At 32.8% G+C, this 12,753-nt stretch overlaps 1 protein-coding gene across 1 annotated transcript; it reads left to right on the top strand.

The window, feature by feature from the left end:
• The first annotated feature begins 1,388 nt into the window (after positions 1 to 1,388).
• LOC143065768 (uncharacterized) lies at positions 1,389 to 9,173 on the top strand. Its single transcript, XM_076239178.1, has 5 exons — positions 1,389 to 1,452; positions 1,791 to 2,026; positions 6,042 to 6,186; positions 7,823 to 7,960; positions 8,561 to 9,173. The coding sequence occupies exons 1-5, from the start codon at positions 1,389 to 1,391 to the stop codon at positions 8,797 to 8,799; spliced, it is 822 nt and encodes a 273-aa protein (XP_076095293.1). The 3' UTR covers positions 8,800 to 9,173.
• Positions 9,174 to 12,753: the final 3,580 nt, after the last annotated feature.

Raw genomic sequence — 12,753 nt, forward strand, 5'->3', positions numbered from 1 at the left:
TGAAGTGGAGTTTTTCTTATATGTTACCGTTATGAAACTGATATTTGAGATTGTACTTCCATAAAGAAATAGAGAACCATCTAGGTTGTTTAATAAACATTTGATATACGTTCTTGTTCCAGGGTTTGTTTTGGTAATGATGCGCATGCGTATAGTTTTCTTGACTTAAAGGGATATTGATTGAATGGTTGCTCTGGATTCCCCACTCAAATAATTAATTTATAACTCATGGGATCTTTTCTATGTATGTCTGCTATTGAGGGTTATTGTTGTTGCATAATTTAAAATCATATGCATCATTTAAATTAAAATAAATGTAGTCCACATTGTGAAGTTGTAACCAGAACACCCCTTCAGGCGTAATGGAGTCTTCCATATTATCGTTTCGAGTGGTCTCCCTTCCGGAAGTAACTTCCGAGAATTGTGAATCAAAATAACACGTCGAGTATTAGCTCGTTCTGTCGATAACCGTCGTATTATATTAAAAACGATTGCAATTTAAACCGAGGAATGTGTACGGAAAGGAGTCATGATTACCGACCCAAAGGAAATTAAATATTTAAAGACTTAGGAATGGGGTTCCTCCTAGAATCAACGTAGGAAAATAGATGATAAGATACGAAGTGAAATACCTTCTCTCACTCCGAGTCTCAGTGACTGCTGTGGAAAGTAAACTTGGAATAGATAGTACAAAAATAAAACACAATAGGCCTAAGTACATTGTTCATACACTTTTATCCGGGATTGGCTATTTTGTAACTATTCAAATTACGTAAATTACATTTTACATGTGCAGATGAATTAGTTTTGAAAATAATATTATCCAGCTACATGTATACATGTGTCAACGAAACAACGGCAATCGTATCCCTCAGAGCAATCTGATCTTTGATTGGCAATATCCATTTGACGTGGCTCGGTACTTATACTTTCCATCATTGTGTTAAAATGCGATAGTGAATTTTTGTATCTTTGTCGTTCGTTTTTTTTTTCCTAATGTGCTTTGTGATTGTCTTTATGTCTTTTTATGTTTTTATACGAGTGCAAAACATGTTAACGGTCGTATACTGGTATCAGGTCGTCGTCGTCCGAAGACGGTTGGTATCCGGACAATAACTTTAGTTTAAATTAATACAAATCCATGAAATTTAAACACAAGTTTTATAACCATAAAGGGAGAGTTTGGATTGATTTTGAGGGTTAAGGTCATAACTCTACGGTCGTATGCAGCTTCAGCTAAACAATGTGGTCTTTGTGTTTTACTGTGATTAAGATTATAACACAATGGTGACTGTTGTAGACCTATATGCTTGTCCATTGCTTTTAATCAAAACTCCTTGCTAAATGTATTTCAAGAATATTATATTATGTTTCTTTTAGATCGTACGATGAAACTCCGAATTACAACTATTATATATCTACTCAATGTTATTGTAGCAGTATTTGGAACCGGTGTGCAAATATAAGTTCTGGTCATTAATTAGAGTTCACATTTTGCACAGTCTGTTTCTGCTTTCAATGTTTATTCAACCGGAAGTATTTGCTGTCAATATCATATTCGCTAGATAATGAAAACAAATTTGAAATAGAAATTGACAAGATGCATGCGCCTCTCGTCTTAAAAAATTAAATGTATTACATCACTTATTTCATTAGGAGGAGATTCATTTTGTCTCGACTGCATTTCTAGGAAGGGAAATTCAAATTATCAGCAACTTGAATAAACTTCTGCTTTTCATTATTTATAGAAAAGAAACGTTAAAAAAATCTTGTACATCTTTGTCATTCAGATACATTTATTGAGGACTGTTCTGTGTCCCTTGAGAATGGTAATGATGATGAATCGTTCATTGCTGAATACTATGGAAAAAACGATTTAGACAGCTGGTGTGATTACATGTTTTATGGGAGAGATAGCGACTATAGGAATGAATATAAAATCTGCATAACACCGTTAGTGTACGAAGACCATGACTGTGCGGTAGAGTTAACGTACAAGGAGAGTTATGGTTGTTCATTATTGAAGGTATTTATGTGATTAAAACTACTCCGATTTCATTTATTACTAAAAACATATCTCTTCTACAGTAAAAGATGGCCTTCACAAATATTGAGATGAGATTTATTTATTCAGTGTTTTTAATCAGATGTGGATTCTTAAAACTTATAAAGATGTACTGCTACTTAGATGAACATTTATTGCCATGTATACTTTCTATCTTCTATAATTGTAAAGGTAATAACAAAAACAGTAACATTTAATATAAATAAATTATTTCCAACAGTAACCCTACAATCGGATGTCGACCTTGTTTGAAATTGTCATAACAGATAGATTATGGCCCATTAATCAATTTCACTTCCTGTCACTTTTACTCTAACTGCTGTAGTTTTTGAAATATAAGCCAAAATGGTTGATAATGGATCAACACTTTGGATACAGTTTACAAACTTAACACCCTAAGGAACGTTAAGTTAAAATATGGTATTATGACCAGTAATATTAGAGAAGATTTTTCAAAAAGAAATAGATTGAAAAAAAACCCTTAAAGCCGCGGTCACACCTTATCGGATAGCACGAACAGACTCCGAACGAATTACTTTTTTTTTGTACATGTTCGTCAGACGTCTGTTCTAACTGTTAGATGTCCATCTTTATCCGTTTTATGCCCGTTCAGCGGCCGTTTCATCAGTCGACGTCCGGTCTGTCTGATAGATAATTTTAAGCAATGTTCAAAACTTTGACCAGACGTCCAACGGAAGGAGTGTACATTGCACGTCCGGTATGCGCCGTTTTCGACGGTACTCGTCCGTTGGAGGTCCGGTAGACCAATTCACCAACGGACTTCTACTATATGTTTAACGGCTAAAACGGATTCGAAACGGACATGACTGGGATGATAACGGATAAAACGGATACGTACCGAAGGTAAATGCCAATTTTAAATTTCGCGTCAAAATGCCATTTATCAGATTTCTTGAGTGTCATGAATATTAATTTTTCATGCTGGATCTTGGAGTGAGTCTTCACTATATAAAAGCTTTTTTCTGACATTTTATTTCCTCTTTTTTCACCCTTCCCCTTTTGAAGTATTTAAAAGAATAAATCCTCTGGCACATCTTATCCGGATAGCGCAAACGGACAACGAACGGATAACTTGTTTTCAATCCGTCCATATCCGTTTCATGTCCGTTCAGAGTTCGTTTTATCCGTCGGCATCCGTTCTGTCCGTCTGCAAATTTTGAGTATATTCAAAACTTCGAATGGTTGTCAAACGGATGAAGTGTCCTTTTGACGTCCGTTAGTCGTCCGTTTCGTTTCCATTTTGTAGCCGTTACTTGTCCGTTCTACATCCGTTAGACCAATTCACCAACAGACTTCTACCGGACGTTTAACGGACGTATAACAGATGTCAACGGAACCTTTTTTATCCTTTCCGTGCGTCCTTTCGAACTATCCGGTAAGGTGTGACCAGAGCTATAATCTAAAACCAGTTACACGGAAACTTTTCAATCATTTTGAGGTCACATGTTTGTGATCTACATGTTAAATTATTGCCGCCTTTAATTTTCCGCGCATCTTGTCATCCGATTTATCCGGTACGCTTCCGTTAGGTGTTCGTTTAATGCAGTACTCGTCAGTTGAATGTAAGTTCGACATCCTTTCTGTCCGGTATGTTTCCATTTCTTGTACGTTGCATATTCTGTGTGTGTCCGTTACCCATTCGTTACGCGTCCATTGTTTTTAGTACACCAAATGGATAATAACAGAAACCTTTTCCATCCGTTCGGCGTCCGTTCAAGCTATCCGGTAAGGTTTGACTACGGCTTAAAGAGTCAATTGACTCATTTGTATATCCTTCTTAGCTGAGCATTTTTGACATTAAAAGTTTCTCTCTATATATTTTGATATTAAAAGATAGTAATCAAAAACAGTAAAATTTCATAAAAATAATCCATTACAGACAGTAATCCTACAATGGTTGGTCCAATTGGTCTGAAAATTTCATAGAAGTTACATTTTGACTTATTCGTCACTTTAACTCTGTAACTTTTGCTCCAACTCCTAAAGTTTTTGAGATAAAAGCCCAAAACTATATTTAACCCCTGTGTTCTATTTATAGCTATGACGGCCATGTTTGTTGATCGGACACAACTTTGGAAACAATTTATAGACTACTTTTGTTTTGTATTTTCTCCGAAATTCGTTTTTTTTTCTCTCGTTCTTTTACTTTTTTGTATCTAGTCAGGAATATCATGGCAGTTGCTATATAATAGTCTGTGTCTATTTATGTTAGCATTTATTTATTTTGTTGCCGTTCAGTGTTTCTGTTGTTCCGTCATTTTCCGCTTATTGGTGATGTGTTTTGCTCGGTTTTTGTTTGTTACATGGATTTGTTTCGCTTAATCAATTGATGACTATAAAACAGTGGCATATTACTGTTGCCTTTATAATTCAATAATATTTCAGTAAAGTACAAAGTTATTTGTTTTGTATAAAGCAGATGCCTGTATGTTTCAGTTTGTATAGTGCTTTGTGTATATATATGCTGATGTTTTATATAGCTAGCTTTGAGAGCTCTTTTGTATTCTTGTTTGATTTTGTTTTTTATTAATGTACTGACTTGAGATATGAACGTACTTACTTATTTATTCAAACATCTTGGTGTCAAAGTCAAACCCCCCATACTTTCCCTTGCATACTTTTTCATTCGTACATACTGTAGATAGAGTCTTTTATTAATAAAGTAACTAAAACATGACAATGATAAGCTACGTAGATATTTTATATAAGCATCAATATGTCTAAATGAACCTCTACCATAACCGCTCTGATACGAGAATATAATTAATTAATACAAAATTGATCTTTGACATTCTCAATTAATGACACCAGTGAATACACAGGTTGGCTTACTGCCTAAATAACACATACCAACAAACACTGAAGATCTTTTAAACATACAAAGCTTTTTCCGAACTCAAATGTTTGCCTTTTAACATATACATCTGTACTTTTATCTTGTTTTGTTTAATAGTTTCATATCTATATAATTCCAAATATACTCAGCTGAGTTTGATGTTTGTGTCTAAATAGCTTGCACCGCGTTTCCTCATCAGACCATAATCTCTGATGATAATTTTTTAGACGAATCGCGCGTCTCGCGCAAACACTAAATTTCAATCCTGGTATTTATGATGAGTTCATTCACACTTAAACTTGAGATTAGTCATTCTATACCACTAGATTACCCTTAAATGTCATCATGACGAATAAGTCGAGGTGAGTCTGTCACAAATAACCATTGTAGTATTTTCTTATATGCTTAACATTTATGTTCGATTTTGATAATTCTAATGTTTGCTTCGTAACTGAATGACCAAATTAACATTTCAACGATTGTGAATCTGAAGAAAACAACAAATTATCAAACGTTTTAAGTATTGGGTCGTCTAGAAAATAGAGGGGGAGAAAGATATAAAAGGGAGATTCAAACTGATTGTCGAAAACAAACTGACAATTCATAGCAAAAATAATCAAACAACAGTATACAAAATTATAAACATTTAAAACTAACCTTCACGAACCCCACCTAACAAAACTCAGGGGAACATGAAAGTGGAAATTTCGATTATAAAGAAACATATAAATTGTACAGTTCTACAGAATGTTACAACGATAAAGACAAAACATACGTATAGCTGGCATTAATTAACTCGGTCTATAACAAGATTGATTTGGTGTTGAAGTAGTGTACACGCAACATGTTTTTTTGTTTTAAGAAGTGAATTTGTTGTACTCCCATGTTTTCACATTTAATAACTGAAATTGATTGTTTTGTGTTGTCTTCTCGTTTTTCTTTTTTCTTTGTCTATGGAGATGAGGATAGGTTGGTGGTTGTGTTTGTTTTTTCTTTGTTTATGGAGATGAGGATAGGTTGGTGGTTGTGTTTGTTTTTTCTTTGTTTATGGAGATGAGGATAGGTTGGTGGTTGTGTTTGTTTTTATTTGTTTATTGATGTTGTTTATTTATATTTTAGACATATACATGTAATGACAAACCAACAACGAAATATTGTGGAGAACAAGATGAATTTATGTATATTTATTTAACTTCTAAAAAACCCAATAATCTTCAGAATGTTCAAGTGGAACTGCAAATTGAAGCTGTTATGACCTACAATTGTAAGTTAATCATTAGAGCATAATCTTTCCTTTGTTGTAAAGTAATTCTAAACATTGTCTTTATCAATACTATTTTGATTTTGATATCATTGTTTCTACGGTTAATATCATACTTTCTAAGAATAAACTGACCTTATAATAGAAAATAGGTTTCTAGATAATAACCATGCAGTCGTTTCAAAGCTTCTAAGATTAATTTCATAGTTTCTAAAAGTATACTGACCTTATTATAGAAAAGAGGTTTCTAGATAATAACCATGCAATCGTTTTAAACTGGAATCAAACATGCATAAATGGTCACAGATGATGGGAGGATGATCCGTTCTGATTTCGAGGTCCATACATCAAGGTCACTAAGAATAAATGTTTTGATCAACGCGTTCCAAATTATATACCGTATAGTATTTCCTTGTTATTATTATTGGAGAAATCAAAACTATAGACAAACTTATCCAGTTGTTACTTGTCAAAAATGTTATAGAATTGAATAACTTAGGTATATTTTTAGGATCAGCAGAAAAACTTAATTTAATTGCATGATGTATTGTATTTGTTTTCATTTAATCAAATTATATCATTCTCTGGTCATATTTCGTACTTTGTATTTTGTCATATTAATAATTCGTATATTTTAACAAATTTGACTCGTTTAGGGATAGTCACATGTTAAACTATATTTTCGAAGGTAGAGAGAAAACTGCGGATAGCAAACAGCATATTGCACGGATATTTTTAGAATATCTAAAAAGCGATATACTTTGTGACGTCATGTAATGAATTTCAGGAGATTGTTAAACGATCTTAAACGTTTTGAAACAAATGATATCTGTGATCGATTATTTGAAGAAAAAAAATCTTCAAATACATAAGATGAAAAACAAAAAACAAAAAAGCAATTGAAATAACAACTTATATTTTGTTATAATAAAGGAGACAATATGATATCTAAAAAATTCCAACTAAATCAAATGACGTTTTTGATACAAATTTTATCGGAAATTTTAATAATATAACAAATGTAGCCTTTGTATGAGGTCAATACAGGATATATCGACCCAAAGAAGAATATCGACCTTTGACTTTGTCCTCAGTCAATATACTTCTTTCAAGTCAATATATCCGTGTATGGACCTCATACAAAGGCTCTATTAGTATATCATATTTTATTTCATGCACAGGAAAAACACATGCATGTAAATGGGGTAAAAACCTATCGATTGTAACTCTATGTATGGCGTTATTGTATTGTCATCTTGCTTACTAAGCTTCTTTAACTTTGAAGTGCTAACATTTTTACATTATAATGACATTCTTTTTTTTTATTTGTCATGTAGGTTTTGATAGTTGAACAAATCTACGGATAAACACTTATTTTGGTATCATTTTTCTAACGGTAAGCCTACCAACGCCAGCACTCCCTCCAAGTATCCCTGACACCCGCCTTGATAACACATAGTTAAAATATATTTTCTCATTAATTAAATCTTTACCAGCATGTTCATGCTCTGGAATGTTGACAGGAAAGTTTAGAATAATATTTGGTCACACATTATTTAATGAAAGTTACAAGCAGATTACCAGGGTATTTAACACATGTAGAACTAAATGGTAAAATCTTAAACTACATCTTTTTCAGACTATAGAACCATAGGCATTATAATAGGATGGGTAATTGGTGGCATTATATTAATTTCTGCTATCGTCAGAATTATTTTATGTTACACATGCAGAGGACGAAGATCAACTGGACAAGTTATGAACCCAGGAACCGGAAGTAAGATCAGCCATATGTCATGATAAACCATCTTTTTGTTTGGTCAAAATATAATATAGATTGTTTTTTGTATCAAATCGACGTGTAAATAGTTTTATTAATTTGATTAATTTAAAATAAATTTTTAAAAGGACAGCATTTAAAACATTGCAAAACAATTTGCATGTTCTACCATAGAAAACCATAGATACCCAAATAATGTTCTTGTTCAAAAATGCATTTTCTCCTGCTGTTGGTCTTATCATAATTAATTCGCTATAGTAAATCTATAGTAAACCAATTTGGATCTAAATTGTCATTTTGATCTGAACAGCTCTTAAAAGACTTGAGCAATAAAATATTACGTCATCTTCCTATTTTCAGTGAATTTATAAGACTAATCCAAAACGCTGATGGAATAGATAAGTCTGAAATTTAAATGAAAAGCTAAACATGATTCAATAGTTCAATGTTTAGACTTTTTAGATACTATTAAGATCAAAATGACTGTTTCGGACTAAAATTCCTTAGTATCTCACAGTTGTGTTGTAAACTAAGAAAGTTAACGGTTAGTAAATTTCACATTTACATGATTTATATTTGCTTATTTATACATTTTAGTAACAATGGCTCAATATCAGTCCCCGAATGCATCGTATCCATCACAACCAACTGGAAATTATGCACCACCACAAGACAGTTATTCAACTCAACCAACAGGAAACTATCCAGTCCAACCAACTGGTTATCCGTCACAACAAACCGGAAATGATACTTCTAATACCCCATCTGCGCCTGGATTTACTGGCTATTCATACAATTCTCCTCCACCAGCCTACACAGATGTTTCAAAAACGTAGATCAATACAAACATATACATGTATTCAAAATGGTGACCATGAAATATACTCTGCATTCTTCTTGATGAAATATCTTTATATTTCATGTGTATGAGTTATCCTTATCTTCTTCACGCTATTTTGGCCTTTAGGCCCGAGGGATGATATTGGTCGAGGGTGATACGGCATGTGATACGGATTTTGCCATGTATTATACACTTTATCATATATTTCAACAGAAGAGTATTATATTATATGAACTGTTTTCTGATCCATAGCACTGGGTTACCTTCAGATCTACTTTTGTCTTGTTTCAAAGGCCTTAAAAGAACTGCTCAATTACTTATCCGAAGCACCTAAGTTACCTTACAATTTGCGTGCTGTTGTTTTAAAAATATTTTGTTTATTATTGTATTTATTTTTGTGTTTTGTATGTGTGCCAAAAAATATGGAAACTTGACGTTCGTGACGTCATTTACAAAAGGAAAACTTAACGTTCGTGACGTCACATACCAAATAGTTATCAAAGGTACCAGGATTATAATTTAGTACGCCAGACGCGCGTTTCGTCTACATAAGACTCATCAGTGACGCTCATATCAAAGTATTTATAAAGCCAAACAAGTACAAAGCTGAAGAGCATTGAGGATCCCAAATTCCAAACAATGACGTCATTCAAAAAATTGACCTATTTCGAGGAAAAGTTTTCTTAAGCAAAAAAAAAAAAAACAAAACAAAACTGACTTTTGTAAAAAAAAAGTAGGGGTGTGATAGTTTAAACATATTTTATTGTTCAAAACAAATGGATTAGACACAAGTTTTTCAACTTAGTTCCGTCTTCTCCATAATATACATGAATATACATTATATTTATATAGCACATTACATAAATTTGTAATTTTCTAATAAGCATGAAGGCATGAATAATAATTAAATAAATCACAGCTATTGTTATTATAATATTTATACACACAAAAAATAATAGAAACGGCTTAATGGATATCAAACGTTCTTATTTGAATAATCAAACACACCCAAACGATCGGTCTAAAGGGAAAACACCTACTGTTACTAGTGTGTTTTTCAATGACTTTCTATAATATTTACCTGTATAAGTTGTAAAAAGTAAAGTGCAATATTGTGAATATATATAATTGTGATACGGAAATTAAATTCTGACGTTAAACATACGGATAAGGGGATGACAAGATCATAGATTTAATGTAAGTATCGTTTTTGTATTAACTTCAATAATTGAAATCCATTGAGGCGAAACACTATGTTAACCGTTATGAACAACAAATCAATCATTCGAACAATGCATCGTCTGTACTGTAGACTAGTAAATAAAACAATAACTAGCAAGGTTGTTATCAGTGTGAGAAACGCTGAGTTTCTTTTATATATTGATGTACTGCAGAAAATATTACAAAATTATCTTTTGTATCTAAGTTGTCATTACCAAACAATAACAAATCAATTGTAACCGGAATGTCTAAGTGGGTCAGTTCAGTAAGCATAACATTTCTTTGCGATGTAAAGTTATTACAATAAAATAAATAGTGTTCAACACTTTCACTAGTGTAACCACATGCACAATATGCATCATGTACTAAATTGGCCTTGTTTAAATCTGCGCTAAGTGCACTGCACTTGTTGCGTAGCCTTGCATGTAATATAGATAGCAGTCGATCTCCATAACAATAGTACCTAGGAGGTTTTACATTATGAAAATACAGTGGTTGCAATTGTAGCTTGAAAGAAGAAAAAGTAGGAATTTGACGAGTATGCAAATCTAATTCATTCCACAATGTAATAGAAGATGGAAAAAAAGATTGTTGATAAACTGATAGACGATTCAATGGTATATTAATGTTATGTCTATTTCGCAGGTTATAATTATTAGTATCTGATACATACGGAGCAACCAATACTTGTAAATAATCCGGTGTTTGGTTATTTACAATTTTATAAAACATGGTCAGTTTTTTAACTTCCCTTCTGACACTTAATTTCTCCCATCCCGTCTCTCTATAAATAGAGTTGATACTAGCATAACATGGTAAACCGGTAACTATACGTGCAGCTTCAATCTGAATCTTTTCTAACCGTTCGGAATTAATTTGCCCACAGTTGTCCCAAACTTCAGATGAATATTCCAAAATAGGACGAATAAAAATCATATAAATCTTTTCAAGATATTCCCTTTTTAGTCTAAATTTTAGTTTCCTCGGTACATTTACTTGTTTTGACGTCTTCTCTATCAGTTTATCAACATGTTTATTCCATTTACAGTCACTACTAAAAATAATACCTAAATGTTTATGTGTATCTACAGGAGCTATTGAGACTCCACCAAAATCAAAAGTGAGGACGTTCTGTATATTCCTAGTATTAAAAATCATGATATCTGTTTTATTAGGATTAAATTTTAGCATCCACTTTTCAGACCAATTTTGCAAATTATCTAAATCAATATTTATTAAAGTGCTGAGACTTGTAACATCGGGTGCAGTGTGGCCAATAGATGTGTCATCAGCAAAAAGTCTACTGAACCCACTTAGATCATCTCCAATGTCATTTATGTTTATCAAAAATAATAATGGACCAAGTACCGACCCCTGGGGCACACCAGCTCTTAAACAGCCCAATGTGGATAGTGAATCTTTCTTAACCACTCTTTGTGACCGTCCCGATAAGTAACTTTTCAACCAACATAATAAATCCCCTTTAATGCCATATTTTTCGAGCTTATATAAAAGACCTTTGATCCAAACTGTATCAAAAGCTTTACTTATGTCCACAAATGTTATACTAGTAAGTTGTTTGTCGTTTAGTGACTTTATAATATGATTATACAACTCAATCAATTGATGGGTAGTAGAATATCCAGGAATGAATCCTGATTGAAACTTGTATAATAGCTTATGTGAATGCAAATGATTAAAAATATTTTTAAAAACTATTTTTTCCAGAAGTTTGCTCACACAAGATAATAAAGAGACAGGTCTATAATTTGAGGGCAAAGATTTATCACCACTTTTAAATAATGAAATAACATGTGCAATTTTCCACTGGTTTGGGAATATTTTATCCCGTAATGACCTATTGAATAATAAACATAATGGTTTTGAAATTTGATTTCTGACAGCAAGTAACATTCTGTTGCTTATAATATCAGGCCCCACCGCTTTATCAACATCAAGTGTGGAAATCACATCGTGCACGTCTTGTTCACTAACTACAATCGATGACAGGAAATCAGCACAACGATCGTTAAAGACTGGTAAATCCTTATCTGGATTTTCCAAATTAGCTATAGAACAGAAATATTTATTCAAAATTTCAGACTTTTCAGCGCTCTCATATGCCAAATTATGATTTTGAGTCGGATCCTTCAAAGGTGGTACGCCATGAACAGGCTTGTCGCTTTTAATGTGCATATTAATAATCTTCCAATACTGTTTCGGATTCGCTTGTTTGATTTCATCTAAATTTTCATTTAAACTGGCGTAAAAGTGTTTTTTAGACTGCTTTTTCATGTTATTTACCTTGTTTCTGATGCTATGTCAAGGAGTGAATTAGTGAAATTAGTGCAAGCACCATTCATGTTATCTGCGTCAGAAATCAAATGCTCCCAATTAGCCTTTGACATCTTTTGATTCATGAGGTCAAAATCCCCATTTTTATAGTCCCAAAGCTTCCGCTTATAAGTACGACTACTTGTAAATCCGCAATTAATTGTGACATATGTTCCATCGTGATCACTGATCCCTCTATCAATAGGTGTCTTTATCGACAACAGGTATCGAATCTGTCACTAAAATAGGATCAAGCAACGAAGTGTTACCTGTACGTGTATCAAAGTGCGTCGGCTTATCTATAATGTTAATGAGGCCGTTAATGAAAATAATATCTCTTATATTTGACGATATATCTGACATGAAATTTTTGTTCAAATCACCCAAACAAATT

This window comes from Mytilus galloprovincialis, chromosome 1, assembly GCF_965363235.1.
Source record: "Mytilus galloprovincialis chromosome 1, xbMytGall1.hap1.1, whole genome shotgun sequence".
Taxonomy (NCBI): Eukaryota; Metazoa; Mollusca; class Bivalvia; order Mytilida; family Mytilidae; genus Mytilus; species Mytilus galloprovincialis.

Bases quoted from the DNA above. Each gene is read 5' to 3' on its own strand.
- LOC143065768 (XM_076239178.1), top strand. From the start codon at position 1,389: ATGAAACTCCGAATTACAACTATTATATATCTACTCAATGTTATTGTA. The intron at 1,453-1,790 runs GTGTGCAAATAT...TTTGTCATTCAG, and splicing joins TGTAGCAGTATTTGGAACCG to ATACATTTATTGAGGACTGT. The intron at 6,187-7,822 runs GTAAGTTAATCA...CATCTTTTTCAG, and splicing joins AGCTGTTATGACCTACAATT to ACTATAGAACCATAGGCATT.